General features: G+C 43.9%; 1 protein-coding gene across 3 annotated transcripts in view; it reads left to right on the top strand.

Moving 5' to 3' along the window:
* The window catches only part of ORC2 (origin recognition complex subunit 2), a 132,910-nt gene that overhangs the window by 97,916 nt on the left and 17,865 nt on the right, over window positions 1-17,129 (top strand). For all 3 annotated transcript variants that reach the window (XM_073633243.1, XM_073633242.1, XM_073633244.1), the window contains one exon: window positions 12,105-12,276. In XM_073633243.1, the coding sequence (XP_073489344.1) occupies window positions 12,105-12,276 (172 nt within the window). The remainder of the gene's footprint in view (window positions 1-12,104; window positions 12,277-17,129) is intronic.

The raw sequence follows: 17,129 nt of genomic DNA, 5'->3' as shown, positions 1-17,129 counted from the left end.
CCAAGATGGTGGGAAATAAGATTCTCTGGTCTGATGAGACCAAGAAAGAACTTTTTGGCCTTAATTCTAAGCGATGTGTGTGGAGAAAACCAGGCACTGCTCATCACCTGTCCAATACAGTCCCAACAGTGAAGCATGGTGGTGGCAGCATCATGCTGTGGGGGTGTTTTTCAGCTGCAGGGACAGGACGACTGGTTGCAATCGAGGGAAAGATGAATGCGGCCAAGTACAGGGATAGCCTGGACGAAAAACTTCTCCAGAGTGCTCAGGACCTCAAACTGGGCCGAAGGTTTACCTTCCAACAAGACAATGACCCTAAGCACACAGCTAAAATAACGAAGGAGTGGCTGCACAACAACTCCGTGACTGTTCTTGAATGGCCCAGCCAGAGCCCTGACTTAAACCCAATTGAGCATCTCTGGAGAGACCTAAATATGGCTGTCCACTAATGTTTACCATCCAACCTGACAGAATTGGAGAGGATCTGCAAGGAGGAATGGCAGAGGATCCCCAAATCCAGGTGTGGAAAACTTATTGCATCTTTCCCAAATAGACTCATGGCTGTATTAGATCAAAAGGGTGCTTCTACTAAATACTGAGCAAAGGGTCTGAATACTTAGGACCATGTGATATTTCAGTTTTTCTTTTTTAATAAATCTGCAAAAATGTCAACAATTCGGTGTTTTTCTGTCAATATAGGGTGCTGTGTGTACATTAATGAGGAAAAAAATGAACTTAAATGATTTTAGCAAATGGCTGCAATATAACAAAGAGTGAAAAATTGAAGGGGGTCTGAATACTTTCCGTCCCCACTGTATATCTTATTCACCATTTGTATACTATGCCACAGCATTAATTGTTCACCTTAGTAGGTTCTGTAACCCTGTTTTGGGATCCTTATCATATTGTGTTTTTTCCCTTAGAGTGATATATATTTTTATTTTATTACCGTTTCGGTTATGGATTAGCGCAGCACCACCCCCCATTCTTACAATGTGAATAAAGGCCTAACTTGTCCTGTAGACAATGCACAAATTCTTAAAGTGGAGTTCCACCCAAATTTTGAACAATATCTGTATGTATTCTCTTCCTTGCCTAGATGCTGACATGCCGTTTAAAAAAATTGAAATCGCCGTAATTACATTTTATTTTTTTATTCTTCTTTGCACTTCCTGGTTCTCCTCCCGTGGGAGTAGGCGTGTTTCTAGCCTCTCCCAGACTCCTGGGAGCTAGTCTCAGGCTTCCCAGGATGCCACTGAGCATGTGCGGGAACGAGCGGTGAATGCTGGGAGCACAGCATTCACCACATCCAGGAAATAAATGCTTGTGGGCTTCAAATGCCCACAATGAAGATGGAAACCGCCTGCAGTGAATAATATAAGTTATTCTTTCCGACGAAATCTGACACAGGTGGACATATTACATACAATATGTGAGTATGTAATGCTGAGAAGAAAAGTTTGTGAATGAACTCAAAAAAAAAAAAAAAAAAACGATAGATAGGTGGACCCCCGCTTTAAGGATCCAACAGATAAAAAGTTGTAATCCCTGTTAAAATCTTCTTTTTCCATGGCAGGTGCCGTTACTCAGCCTGCAGTCGCTGCAATAGGCATCTGTCAATCCCTAAAGGACCAATTTAAACAGGCCCTTAGAGAGCTTCATGCACAACAAGCTCGGAATTTGGCTGAACTACCAAAAGCATTATGCTTTGCCATAGATGCCATTAAAGATTCTATTCACCAGGCATCGCCTTACGCTTGTGCATATGCGTAGAATCCTGTGGTTAAAAAAAATTGGTCAGCTGAAGCACCATGTAAAAACCTCCTAACTAGGTTCCCTTTTCATGGGGAGTGGCTATTTGGAGAAGACTTGGACAAATATATCCAAACAATTTCTAGTGGGAAAAGTACTCTCTTGCCAGTCAAAAGAAAGTATAAACTCCCTTCATTTAAACTGGCTGTTTCCCCTGCACCAGGGGCTTCCGCCTCTAGGCAGTGGCGATGGCCTCCGCCGTCAGACTCTAGAGGAAAACCTCAGAGTCAGACCCAGGCTCAAAAGAAGTCCTGGGGTCGGAAACCTGCAAAGCAGAATCCTAAAGCCTCATCATGAAGTGGCAACCCCCCTCACCAAGGTGGGGGGAAGACTTCTGCAGTTTTCAGAAGTCTGGAAAGAGGAAATTCAGGACAGATGGGTCATCTCCACGGTAACGCTGGGGTACGAGTTGGAATTTCCACCGTCTCGCTTCCTGAGGTCAAGCGTTCCCAAAGATCCAGAGAAAAGACAATCTCTGTTTCAGGCACTAGACCGATTAATATCTCAAGGGGTGATTATACAGATCCGCACAAAAGAGCAAGGTCTGGGGTTTTATTCAAATCTTTTCATGGTACCAAAACCAAATGGGCGTCAGACCCATTCTAGATCTAAGAAATCTAAATCAGTTCCTGAAGATCCACTCCTTTCGCACGGAGACTATCAGGTCTGTAGTTTCTATCATTCTAGGAGGAGAACTTCTGGCATCAATTGACATCAGGGATGCATATCTGCATGTCCCTAAATTTCCCGCTCATCAAAAGTTTCTGCGGTTCAAGTTAGAACAGCAGCATTTCCAGTTTGTAGCCCTGCCCTTCAGGCTAGCCACAGCACCCCGGGTGTTCACCAAAGTGCTGGTCCCACCTCTAGCCAGGTTAAGGGCACAGGGCATAACAGTCATAGCGTACCTAGACGATCTATTCCTAATAGATCAGTCAGTGGCTCGTTTGGAGCAAAGCATGCGCACTACAACCAACTATCTGGAAAGTTTGGGTTGGATTCTCAACCTAGAGAAATCTTCCTTAATAACGCTAAAAAGGCTGGAGTACTTGGGTCTGATCATAGACACAGCCCAGGAAAAAGTGTACTTACCTCAGACAAAAATCAACTCCATAAGAGAGCTGGTACGGGTGGTCAGGTCAAAGGGCGATCCTTCCATTCACCTTTTGCATGAGGTTGCTAGAAACCATGGTGGCTTCATTCGAAGCAGTTCCCTATGCCCAGTTCCATTCAAGACTGTGGCAAAACAGTATCCTGTCTGCTTGGAACAAAACAATTCAAGCTTTAGACTTGCCAATGCGGCTGTCCCCAAGAGTGCCCCAAAGCCTCTTGGTGGTTACTAACCCAGAATCTGTTGAAAGGAAAATCCTTCAGACCAGTCATCTGGAAAGTGGTAACAGATGCCAGCCTTTCAGGCTGGGGAGCAGTACTAGAAAAGACAACTGTCCAGGGACAGTGGTCAAGATACGAAAGAACCTTGCCCATCAATAAGAGATTCGGGCAGTGCGTCTGGCTTTAAAGGCCTGGACTTTCAGGTTACGTGATTGTCCTGTCATGATTCAATCTGACAATGCCACAGCTGCGGCCTATATCAATCACCAAGGGGGCACCAAGAGTCTCTCAGCGCAGAGAGAGGTGAACCATATTCTAACTTAGGCAGAAAGGAATGTTCTATGCATATCAGCAGTCTTCATTCCGAGAAGAGATTTGGCACGCAGACTACTTAAGTCACCAGCAGTTATTCCCAGGGGAATGGTCTCTTCACCCTGACATATTTCGGGCTGTTTGCCAAAGATGGGGGACTCCGGACGTAGATCATGTTGAACCTGGACATTAGAAGTTAACTTTGTTGCCAGAACAAGGGATCCACTTGCATGCGGAACAGATGCGTTGGTGACCCCATGGGATCAGTTCTCACTGATCTATGCGTCCCCCCCCCCCCCCCCCCCCATTCAGTTGCTGCCTCAACTTCTTTGCAGGATCAAGCTGGAAAGAAAGCCGGTAATTCTGGTGGCACCAGCATGGCCCAGGTCATGGTATGCAGAAATCGTAAAGATAGCAGTGGAGGGCCCATGGTCCCTCCCACTACGGCCAGATCTGCTCTCACAGGGACAGATATTCCATCCTTCCTTACGGTCTCTAAATTTTAACGGCTTGGCTATTGAAACCCACATTCTGAAGAAACGTGGGCTTTCCGGGTCAGTTATCCCTACCCTGATTAATGCAAGGAAGCCAGCTTCCAGAACTATATATTATAGGGTCTGGAGGGGTTATGTTTCCTGGTGTGAATCCAAGGGTTGGCACCCTCGGAGATGTATCATAGGCAGAATCCTTGCCTATCTACAATTAGGGGTAGAAATGAAATTGGCCTTGAGTACTATTAAAGGCCAAGTCTCAGCTTTATCAGTCTTATTTCAAAGACCACTTGCTATTCATCCTTTTAGTCCGGGGGTTTTATGCAAGGGGTGACACAGCTTAATCCACCCGTCAGACCTCCCTTGAACCCTTGGGTCTTGAACTTAGATTTGTCTGTGTTACAAAAACAGCCATTTGAACCAATACAACATATTCCCTTAGTCCTTCTGACAAGGAAGTTGGTATTGTTGGTTGCTATATCCACAGCAAGGAGGGTTTCAGAATTGCCTGCTCTTTCTTGTAAAGAGCCATATTTGATTATTCATGAGGACAGAGTGGTGTTACGCCCTCGTCCAGGCTTTTTGCCAAAAGTGGTCTCCGGTTTTCACCTGAACCAAGATACTGTCCTGCCATCGTTTTTTCCAAAACCATGTTCCAGGGAAGAAAAGCCACTACATTGTCTTGATGTGGTGAGAGCAGTGAAGATCTGTTTAAAGGCAACTGTTCAGATTCGTAAGACTGATGTCTGATTTATTCTGCCAGAGGGTCCTAAGAAGGGACAGGCAGCGTCGAAATCCACTGTCGCTAAGTGGATTCGGCAAGTTATAATTCAAACGTATGATTTAAGGGGTAAGATTCCCCCTTTTCAAGTTAAGGCGCACTCTACTACGGTGGTTAGTGCTTCTTGGGCAGTGCGTCATCAGGCCTCCATGGCTCAGATCTGTAAGGCTGCAACTTGTTGTTCAGTGCATACATTCACAAAATTTGATCAGCTGGATGTAAGGAGGTATGAGGATATCGCCTTTGGGTGCAGTGTGCTGCAGGCAGCAGTATAGATCCTCAAGTCTGGTACCCTCCGGGTTGTGTCTCCCTCTCTTCAAGTAGCATTGCTATGGGACGTCCCATTAAGTAATTACTTAAGGCTCTGTGTCCCATGATGTGCGATAAAGAAAATAGGATTTTCTTTATCGTACATCACGGGACACAGAGCACTATAATAATGACTATCTGGGTTATATGCTACCTTTAGATGATTGGACACTGGCAACCAATAGTAAGAAGGTTCCTCCCATATAACCCCTCCCATACAGGAAGTACCTTTTTAGTTTTTTGCCAGTGTCTTGAAGGTGATGGTCACGGCTGTGGAAGTTCTTCAATAATGTCCCAGTGAGGATGTTATAATCGGATCAATTCGGATGGCTTATTAAAAGCTAAAGTGGATGGTACCCGAGCCTTGGTTCAAGAATAAGGTTTTGCTTGTAATGTGTCTTTTATGGCGCTGGACCCTTGTTATATGGTATTCCTGGTCATCTGCCCAAGGAAACCAGAAGGGTGCTTTACAGGTCCAATGGTGTGGACCCCGAGAAAAAGGGGGACCCGGTCCTTGGAGGGGCTCAGTGGTGCTACCCGCGGTGATGGGGGAAGATTGGGCCTGTTACAGACCCTGCAGCGAGGATCGGTGAGTGCTCCCTCTGGAGGCCTAAACTGTATTACTGTGTTGCTTTAACATGTATTGTGTTTGCCAAGATTCAGTGCCTCATATTCCCTCTGTGCACTTGGCGGGTGGGTGTCGCGCGTACGTGTGTTTCGGGGTCCAGGCCCGCGTGCACGGGGTGGGAAGCCCGCCGCATGCTTTGCGGCGTGGATGGATGCGCGTGGTGATGTTCCCCATGGGCGTGCGCATGCGCAGTAAGATCCCGGGCGTGCGTGCGTCACGTGACGGCACGCGCAGATGAGGGAAGTCGGCGACCGCGTGTGTCTTTGCTGCTTGTCAGTATAGGCTCACAGAGCCAGGACTGTTACGGTGGGACACAGAAGTCGGGGCACGTGAGTTGGGCATTTGCAACACGACGTAGGCCGGGAGAGTTGCTATACGCTGGGCTCGGCTATATAGCACAAGAGAGAGTATATACATATATATTTTTCCTCAAACCCTGTAAGCAATGTCTTCCAGAAAACGAGGTGCAGGGAGCAGGGGTTAAAGGGACTCTTTCAAAAACAGGAGATCAACCTCGAGCTACTGCTATCAATCTCCCCTGAAAGACCTTCGGCATCTGGCCTAGCTGAGCCGTTGCATTTGTCAGGCGTTGTGGCCACTACCAATATCCCTGTATCGGCTTATGTTACTAAGTATGATTTGACATCAGCCCTAGCTGGCCTTGAGGGCAAGATAGTGGGTATGATTGCCTCAGTAACGCAGGGAGGGAAGAAAAGTAATAGGTCTCCCTCTCCTGAGCCTGGTCCCAGTGGAGAATCACTAGAGCACCAGGACTCTCTTAGCCAGTTGGGTCCTTGTGATTTGGATCCAGAATGGGCAGAGGATTTGGAGGAGGTGGCCGCAAAGGATAGGGAAGAGGAGGCTGAAGAGTCCTCGGCTGGGGATTCAAGTTCCGAGGAACCGATGTCGGCTTCCCAATCCCAAAAATTATTCATTCAGTCTTTGGCTGAAATTGTGAGAGCAGGATTTAAGTTACCCCCAGTACAGGGACCGGGACTTTCCTGTTCTACGTTGGGATCCTTAAGGCCTCAGCAGGGTTCCCAGGCATTCTCTGTGCATCAATTATTGGAGCAGCTGATTTACGCTGACTGGGAGCACCCGGACAGGATATATTTGCCTCCAAAAAGGTTCTCCTTTTTATACCCTATGGAGGAAAAATTCAGAAAAAGGTGGGATGCGCCTTTGGTTGATGCTGCCATTTCATCAGTGAATAAAAGCTTAACCTGTCCAGTGGATAATGCAGAAGGGTTTAAAGATCCAGCGGATAAAAAGCTGGAATCTTTACTGAAAGCCTTCTTCGCGGTGGCTGGGTCAGCAGTACAACCGGCAGTCGCAGCTATCGGTATTTGTCAGTCCTTGAAGGACAGTTTTAAAAGATTGGTCAGGAATGTACCTGTTCCGGAGGAGTTTTCTGACGAATTGTCAGAACTTTCTTGCGCTTTATGTTTTGCGGTAGACGCATTAAAGGACTCGATTCAGCAGATGTCTCATTTTTGCGCTACTCTCAATCCATATGCGCAGGGTCTTGTGGCTAAAGAACTGGTCAGCTGAGATGCCATGCAAAAGGCTACTTGCGGCTTTTCCCTTCCATGGTGAGCGTCTGTTTGGAGAAGATCTGGATAAATATATCCAAAAGATCTCAGGAGGTAAGAGCTCCTTGCTTCCAGTTAAATGAAGGAATAAGCAGCCTTCCTTTTAAGATTCCCAACGCTCCCGGTCCAGGCGCCTCTTCTCCCAAGAAGTATCGACGGCCTCAGCAGCCTACGTTTAAGAAACCTCAGGGTCAAAAAAGACCTTGGACCCAGAAGCCAGCCAAAACCAATTCCAAGTCCTCCTTGTGAAGGGGCACCCCCACTCTTGCAAGTGGGGGGAAGGCTGCGGCGGTTCGCAGATGCTTGGGGGAAATTTTGGTTCAGGACAGGTGGGTCATTTCTACGGTAACACAAGGTTACAAAATAGTTCCGGGATTTTCCTCCGAATTGGTTTCTGGTATCCAGGGTTCCATCGGACCCAGTAAAAAGGAAAAGCCTTTTCCTTGCTTTAAAACAGCTAGAAAGGCAGAAGGTAATTATCGAGGTTCCGCACAAAGAAAGATTCAAAGGATACTATTCGAACCTATTCACAGTGCCCAAACCAAATGGGGAGGTAGGGCCCATTTTGGACCTCAAGTCCCTAAATTCCTTTTTAAACGTCCGAACCTTCCAGATGGAGTCGGTTCGTTCAGTAGTCGCATCCTTGAAGAGAGGATTTTTTAGCATCCATAGACATCAAGGATGCATGCCTACATGTGCCAATTTTCGGTCCGCATCAAAGGTTCCCACGCTTCGCAGTAGAGGGGCGTCCTTTCCAGTTTGTGGCACTTCCGTTTGGTCTAGCCACGGCCCCTCGAGTCTTCACAAAGGTTTTGGCTCCAGTATTGGCTTTTCTAAGGTCCCAAAAGATCTTGGTGGTAGGATATCTGGACGACCTTCTGTTAAAGGACCAGTCTTACTCCACCTTAGTGCAAAACGTTTCAACTACCGTTCATTTCCTAAAGTTCCTAGGCTGGATCCTGAATACGGACAAATCAGCCCTTCGGCCAAGTCAGGTCTTAACATATCTAGGCCTAATCCTAGATACAACCCAGAAAAGGGTAATTTTACCTCTCTTAAGGGTTAGGTCCATAGTGGAGCTGGTCCAAGAAGTCAAAGGGGTACAAAGGCCTTCTATTCGGCTGTGCGTGAGGCTGCTGAATAAGATGGTGGTGTCTTTCAGCGCAGTTCCTTACGCACAGTTTCACTCCAGGTTGTTCCAAAGGACTATCCTGGAAGCATAGAACAAGTCTGCTCTAACCTTAGATCATCCCATGTCTCTATCTCTACAGGTAAAACAGGCCTTTCTTGGGGACCAACTTGAGGGGCGGAAAATCCTTTCCGCCTGTGACCTGGAGGGTGGTGACTACGGACGCCAGCTGTCTCGGCTGGGGAGCAGTCCTAGAAGAGGACTCAGTACAGGGAGTATGTTCCCAAGTAGAGAAGACCTTGCCCATCAATCTGCTGGAAATCCGGGCAGCTCGTTTGGCTCTCCTATTCTGGACGTCCAGATTGCGGGGGTTTCCAGTCAGAGTCCAGTCCGACAACTCCACGGTGGTGGCATACATCAACCACCAAGGGGGAACCTGGAGCCGGGCAGCCCAAAGAGAAGTAGATCACATAGTGATTTGGGAAGAAGGGTACGTGCCGTTTCTGTCGGCAGGCAGGTGTGGACAATTGGCTGGCGGACTACCTAAGTCGTCAGCAATTGTTACCAGGGGAATGGTCCCTTCACCCCAAGGTTTTCCGTCAAATCTGCCAGCGTTGGGGGATGCCAGAGGTGGATCTTCTGGCCTCCAGGTTCAACGCCGAGGTGGACAGCTTTGTATCCAGGACCAGGGATCCACTTGCTGTAGGGACGGACGCGTTGGTGATTCCCTGGAATCAGTTTTCCCTAATTTACGCTTTTCCTCCGATCCAGATGCTGCCGTGCCTGCTACGCAGGATACAGGAGGAGCAGACGACAGTAATTCTAGTGGCCCCAGGATGGCCCAGGAGGTCCTGTTACTCAGAGATTGTAAGGATGGTGGTGGAGGACCCGTGGTGCCTCCCATACCGTCCAAACCTGCTGTATCAAGGTCCCATATACCATCCTTCTTTACGGTCGCTGAATTTGATGGCATGGCTATTGAGACCAGAGTGCTAAAAGACCGTGGTGTCAGAGGATCTATACTGTCTACTCTGATAAATGGTAGAAAGCCAGTTTCTAGAAGTATTTACCATAGGGTCTGGAAATCCTATATTTCCTGGTGCGAGAGGAGAAGATGGCACCCTCGCAAGTATTCGATTGGGAGGGTCCTTGCCTTTCTTCAAACAGGAATTGATTTAAACCTATCTCTAAGGACCATTAAGGGACAAATTTTGGCCTTATTGTTTTCTTTCCAGAGGCCAATCGCATCTCATTCTTTAGTACGAGCCTTCGTCAAGGGGGTGCTGCACTTAAGGCCGCCGATTAAGCCGCCTTTATGCCCCTGGGACTTGAACTTGGTGCTATCAGCTCTACAGAGTCAAACCTTTGAACCTATTAGGCATATTCCTTTGATCCTATTAACTAGGAAATTGGTCTTTTTGGTGGCCATAACCTCGGCTAGAAGGGTGTCAGAGTTGGCCGCCCTTTCTTGTGAAAAACCCTTTCTGTTTGTACATCAGGACAAGGTGGTGATGCGACCACATCCAGATTTTTTACCTAAGGTGGTTTCCAGTTTTCACCTGAATCAGGATATAATTTTACCTTCCTTCTTTCCCAACCCTAGGTCTAAGAAGGAAAGGTCGCTTCACTCACTGGATGTGGTGAGAGCAGTAAAGGTTTACTTAAATATGTCAGCTCCCTTTCGGAAGACTGACTCACTTTTCTTTCTGCCAGACGGTCCTAAGAAGGGACAGGCAGCAACAAGTTCAACTATCTCTAGGTGGATTCGCCAGGTCATTATCCAGGCTTATGAGTTGAAACACAAGGTTCCACCTTGATATCTCAAAGCTCACTCTACTAGAGGAGTTAGTACATCATGGGCAGTGCGCCAACAGGTGTCTATGGCTCAGGTTTGCAAAGCGGCCGCTTGGTCTTCAGTTCATACATTCACCAGATTTTACCAACTGGATGTTAGTTCTCAAGGGGAGACTGTTTTTGGCCACAGCATGCTGCAAGCAGCTTTATAGGTCTTGGGCCTAAAAGGGAGTCTAGGAATACTATGTTCCCTCCCCTTAAATGAATTGCTTTAGGACATACCCAGATAGTCATTATTATGGTGCTCTGTGTCCCGTGATGTACGATAAAGAAAAATTGATTTTTTTAAACAGCTTACCTGTAAAATCCTTTTCTTGGAGTACATCACGGGACGCAGAGGTCCCTCCCCTCTTTTCTGGGATCTTCATTGCTTGCTACAAAACTAAAGGTACTTCCTGTATGGGAGGGGTTATATGGGAGGAATCTTCTTACTATTGGTTGCCAGTGTCCAATCACCTAAAGGTAGCATATAACCCAGATAGTCATTGTTATGGGGCTCTGTGTCCCGTGATGTACTCCAAGAAAAAGATTTTACAGGTAAGCTGTTTTAAAAATCCCTCCCCTCTTTTTTTGGGATTTAAAGTGGAGTTCCACCCACTTTTACAACTCTTCAGCATCCCTCATTAAACTGTGCACTGTAAACAAATTGGATATTTTTTTTATTTTTTTTTTCTCAGCACCTACTGTATATCTGCTGTATTAATTTTTCACTTCCTCTTCCCTGGCTGCGGCCCATCGCATCATTTCCTGTTTGCAATGCTTTCTGGGAAGGGGCGGCAACTTCCTCTGAAACTGCCGTTGCTATGGAAACCTGACCTGAAACCTATTATACTGCTTGTGCTGCACTGAGCATGTGCGAGATCTGCAAGGATGAGATCCAGGAAGAAATACAGTCTGGCTTTAGATGCCCACACTTAAGATGGCTACGGCCTGCTGTAAGTTTATAAAATAACAAACTACTAATATAAACTAACAAAACAGACCTTAGTTTACAGACTAACTTTACTAGAATACATTAAGCTTGTGTATTATAGGGGTATTTTTATTTAAAAAGTATAATTTCGACCGGAACACCACTTTAAGTATATTGCTTTGCTACAAAAACCGATGTGCTCCTGGAAGGAGGAGGGGTTATATAGGGGGTGAGCTTCTTGGATTGGGTATACCAGTGTCCATCACCTGAAGGTGGCCTATAACACATTAAGTAATTAGTTAAGGCTCTGTGTCCCATGATGTACTCCAAGGATTTTACAGGTAAGCTGGAGTCAATTTAGAGAAGGGGAGGATCAGAGAGAGAGAGGCTCACACAGCCTTTATACACAATGCAGAGGATTAACCCCTTAAGTTCCACAGTGAGTATAACAAGCATGCTTTACTGCATATACAGACTGATTTTACTGTTGTGGGTTTAGTAACACTTTAAGTGTAAGATCTTTAACTACAGTAGCTTTTCAGAAATTTAACAGGTTATATTCTTGACATAACTTTTAATGTGGAACTTCACTCTTTCAATCAACTTTGACTATTTTTAATACTTATGCTGCTAGCATTTGTAAATGGGAAAGTTTATCATATTTACTTGCTTCAAACCTTTTTTTTTTTTTTTTTTTTTTTTTTTTTTATAACATTTCTTCTGTTACTTTTGAGTCTCCAGGCCTAGGCAAATTATATCATACATCCCAGGAGTCTTTGGGAGGGGAGGAGGCATTTTCTCAGCTATGCGCACCCTCCTGTCTGCTAAGGGCAGATGGATTCCAGGAAGTAAATGCTACAATAATCATTTGCCTTTACACAAGATGACTGACCACAAATGCTAGATGCTAGGGGGTGTTTTTTCAATGTGGTGTTATTTGTTTTTTGTTTTTAGTGTGGGATCAGTCAAAGCTAAGCCTGTATAATTGGCTGTGGTATGAAACTACAACATACAACTCTTATGTGGAAGAGACATCCTATGAGAACTCATTGCTGGTTAAACGCTCTGGAGCCCTGGCCCTCAGTTCTCTTACTCATGTGATGCGCAGTCTTACCCCAAATGCCAGGTAAGCAAAATCTGCTCTATATTTTAGCAATATCATTACAGGCCCGCACAAGGTTTTCTAATATTTCTGGTCACGAGCTGTTTAGATCTCTAAATATAATCTGTTAACAATTCCATCTCAATATCTCTATCTCTGCACAAGCTGCTTATGTGGAGATAAGCTGATCTCCTAGGCAAACCATCTAGAATAACGTTCTTCCACTGTGACCACCATTGCATTATCATGATTGACACATGAGGTCTGTAAATTAAAATTCATAGAGCGTTTTTTTTCCTTCTTAAGCCTAGTACACACGGGCCGAATGTCGGGCGACATTGCCCATTTAAAAGAAACCAGCTGACATTCGGCCCGTGTGTACTGCAGCTGGTCTGACAGAAGCCAGCTTCTGTTGAAGGGGCATGATCAAAAAAGGTCTGCCGATCGGCGCTCTGAGCCAATGGCTGAGAGTACTGACCGGAATGTGATGGCGGGGGGCTGTCCCCCTGTTGAAACACAATAGAACAGCAGTGGAGTTTGCTGTACTAACATTGGATTGTTGGTACAGCAGATCTGAGCTGTCAGTTTTTTGGGGTTTTTTTTTTTTCATTCAGCCCACTGGGGTGAATGGGGAAAAAAAACTATCAGTGTGTGCTAGACTTTAGGCTCCATGCACACTAGCATTTTTTTTAAGCCAAAAAAAAGTTGGAAAAAATGCTGGTAATAGCTTTTTGTAGTAAAAGGGGGGAAAAAAGCTAAAAAAAAAAAAAAAAATTGCTATTAGTAGTGTTTAGGAGCATTTCTGCTGGCAAAATGCTCCAAGAAACACAAATTTTTTGCTTCTAGATGCTGAAGCTTGAAAAACACTAATAGCCTAAGGTAGTGTCCGTGGACATATAGGATAACACTATATAGCTTCTAGGAGCTGAAAAAAAACGCTAGTGTGCATGGAGCCTTATGCTGGCCGTACACTTTACGAAAACTCATTTTGGAAAAACGAACATTCAGCCATGAGAGCAATCGATAGTGCATCATGTAATGACCGATAAATCGTTCAATAGACCTAAATAAATACATTTTTTGTTTGTTTTTTCACATATACCTAGTGCAAATAGTTTAGACAGGAAACGCATTACCCTTTCAATTTATCATTCGTTCGACAGAACATTTCCAAACTTGTCCTTCCTTTATTTTTATTTTTTTGGGGCTCAAAAACGTCCTAACCGATTACCAATTTGTGCCCATTAACTGGCCGAAAAACGAATGAACTGTCTAACCGAATTTCGGACAATTTTTCGTATAGTGTATGGCCAGCATAAGACTTGCTCAGCTATAATGTGCTGAGGAGTGGCCACATAGTTGCTACTTTCTAAAAATGTTTCTACTTACTTAGAACTTTTGATACCTAGTGAGCAGGAAGTCATGCAGTGGGCCTTTCCTATATATGATCAGGATATAAATGGTGCTTGGCAATGTACAGTGTGGCACAATATGTTGCCCAGTGTGATTAAATCTATTTTTTTTTCCATAGGACTCTTTTCTTTTACTGTGTCATTATTATGTTTTTCTCTGTGGCCTCATTCATGTGTATCAAATGGAATCCTTCAAGACCTCTGTGTAATGTTTATAAAATGATGTGCATTTTTATGTACATTGCAGTTTTGTGAGGGAAGCTTTTATGTCTAAAACAAACCTATCATCCTTTACTAGACTTCCCCCTTTTATTGTTGCTCCCACAGTGCTCAGATTGCTGTTGACACAGTGTCAACTTCTCAACTTCTCTCTACTTTCTGGTATGGGGAAGCATGTGACATGCCTCCCCACAATGCAGCTTTGGGGGATCACCAAGGGGAAGGGCAATGCCATTCAGTAACCAATAATATTAGGCATTGTTGACAATTGCCATTGGCTTTGTGGAGGAGCAGAGGATGGATTAGAAATGTTTGGTATTGACAGGTTTACGTTAACCACCTAAGTACCAGCATGTATCACCCCTTCATTACCAGATCATTTTTCAGTTTTCAACACTGTGATACTTTGACTCAAAATGACTTGTGTCATACAACACTGTATAAATTTACCAAATAAATGTTATATCATTTTGTGAGACCTATACATTGCTCTATTGGTGATATTTAATAACCACATTTTATTTTTGACTATATAGAAGACCAAAAATTTTGAAAGCAAGGCTTCACTTACTTTCTGTTGTTGTTGTTTAGTCGTGTCCGACTGTTCGTGATCTCATGGACCATACCTCGCCAGGCTTTTCTGTCCTCCACTGCCTCCCGGAGTCCTCTCTTCGCATTAGGTGGCCAAGGTATTTGAGTTGCAGCTTCAGGATCTGTCATTCCCATGAATATTCAGGGTTAATTTCCTTCAGGATTGATTGGTTTGACCTTCTTGCCATCCAAGGGACTTTCTAGAGTCTTTTCCATTACCATAGTTCAAAAGCATCAATTCTTAGGCATTCAGCCTTCCTTATGGTCCAACTTTCACAGCCATAGATTACTACTGGGAATTCCATAGCTTTGACTATATGGCACTTTGTCGGTAGGGTCATGTCTCTGCTTTTTTGTAATGTTGTCTAAGTTTGCCATTGCTTTCCTCCCAAGAAGCAAGCGTCTCCTAATTTCATGGCTCCAGTCACCGTCTGCCGTGATCTTGGAGCCTAGGAAGATAAAATCTGTCACCGTTTCAATTTCTTCTCCTCCTATTTGCCAAGGAGTGATGGGACTGGGTTGCCATGATCATAGTTTTCTTAATGTTCAATTTCAGGCCAGTTTTTGCGCTCTCCTCCTTCACCTTCATTAAGAGACTCTTTAGTTCTTTTTCACTTTCTGTCATTAGTGTGGTATTGTCTGCATATCTCAAGTTGTTGATATTTCTCCCTGCGATCTTAACTCCGGCTTGTGATTCATCGATCCTGGCATTTTGCATGATGTTCACTGCATATAAGTTAAATAAGTAGGGTGACAATATACATCCTTGCTGCACTCCTTTCTCAATTTTGAACCAGTCAGTTGTTCCATGTCCTGTTCTAACTGTTGCTTCTTGACTTGCATACAGGTTTTTCAGAAGACAGGTGAGGTGGTCTGGTATTCCTATATCTTTCAGTGTTTGCCACATCTTGTTGTGAGCCACACAATCAAAGGCTTTACTGTAGTCAATAAAGCAGAAGTAGACGTTCTTCTGGAACTCTTTTGCTTTCTCCATGATCCAGCGAATGTTGGCAATTTGATCTCTAGTTCCTCTGCCTCTTCGAAATACAGGTTGTATTTGTGGTAGCTCTCGGTTTACATGCTTCTGAAGCCTAGCTTTTAGAATTTTCAGCATAACCTTGCTAGCGTGTGAAATGACTGCGATCGTATGGTAGTTTGAACATTCTTTGGCGCTGCCTTTCCTTAGTATCAGACTGTAAACTGACCTCTTCCAGTCTTTTATAGCTTTCTGTTAGAATTCCTTGCAAATAAAAATGCCAAGACAGTACAGAAATACCCCAAATTACCCTTTCTTGTTAAGTAGACACCTCAAAGTGATCTAATTTTAGTTTTTTTTTTTTTTTTTTTTTCCCACAGTTTTCTGGAAATTAAGAAATATGCTGGAATTAAGGGGGTATAACCACTTGACCTCCAGAAGGTTTTACCCCCTTTGTGATAAGGGCTTTTTTTGCTATTCAGCACTGCGCTACTTTAACTGGCAATTGTGCGGTCACGCAACACTATATCCAAATGAAAGTTTATTTTTTTTAATCATTTTTTTTTCACACAAATAGCTTTCCTTTGGTGGTATTTGAATTACCACTGGGCTTTTTTTTTGTGTTTTTTTTTTTTTTGTTTGTTTTTGTTTTTTGCTATATAAATAAAAAGACCCAAAATTCTCAACAAATAAACTAGATTTTCTGTTATAAAACATATATGATACCATCATATTTCTTCATATATTTAAACTAAAATGTATTCTGCTACATGTCTTTGGTTAAAAAAAAATACAAATTCAGGTGTATATATATTTGAAAATTGATCAGTTCTGTTTTACTGATGGCCTATCTAGTTTCTTGAGGGCCTAAAATGCCAAAACAATACAAATACCTCCCAAATGACCCCTTTTTGTAATATAGACAGTCCAAGGTATTAAAAGGCATGCAAGTTTTTTTTTTAAGTTTTGAACATTTTTGTCACTTTTTGTTTGGAAAATGGAGACATTTAAATAAATATGTTATATTTACATATTGTCAACAGTGCAGTACAGTGTCATCATATGACTAGTGTGGCGGTGATCAGAGATACTGACTGGTGACAGTATGTTTAAAAAAAAAAAAAAAAAATTTTTGTAAACGTTTTTGTTCTCCTTTTTTTTACGATAATTTTTTTTCCATACATTCTGTGATCACAGTAGTTCAGTGTCACTGTAGTGTGGAATAAGTAGAAATAGTAGATTATTATTATAAATATATATATATTTTTCTCTATTATTGCTTATAAGAGTGATTTAGTTTTAGCTGTCATGCATGGCTTTCATTCACGACAGCTTGTGATCTGTGATTGGCTACAGCTAATCACATGGTACCTGGTGCTGTGATTGGCCCAGGTACCATTTGATATCTGTGTCGCAGCATCACAATCGTAAGCAAAACAGTCACGATTGGAAGCCATTTATGACTGTGTTGTTGATACTCTAATCTGTATGCCCCAGAGGGCATGCCATTGTGCTTGTGCTCAGTGACTTACAAGTAGGTCACGGAGCCTGCAGCTGCCACTCTGCCACAATAAATGTACTGTGGCGGGGTGGCACGTGGATGAACATGCAGCTTAGTAATAGTGTACTAGATACTGTAAATGTACAGTTCACACACACAGAGCGATCAGAAGGTGAAG

This window comes from Aquarana catesbeiana, linkage group LG06, assembly GCF_042186555.1.
Source record: "Aquarana catesbeiana isolate 2022-GZ linkage group LG06, ASM4218655v1, whole genome shotgun sequence".
Classification (NCBI taxonomy): Eukaryota; Metazoa; Chordata; class Amphibia; order Anura; family Ranidae; genus Aquarana; species Aquarana catesbeiana.
This window is presented reverse-complemented; position numbering and strand designations above follow the sequence as displayed.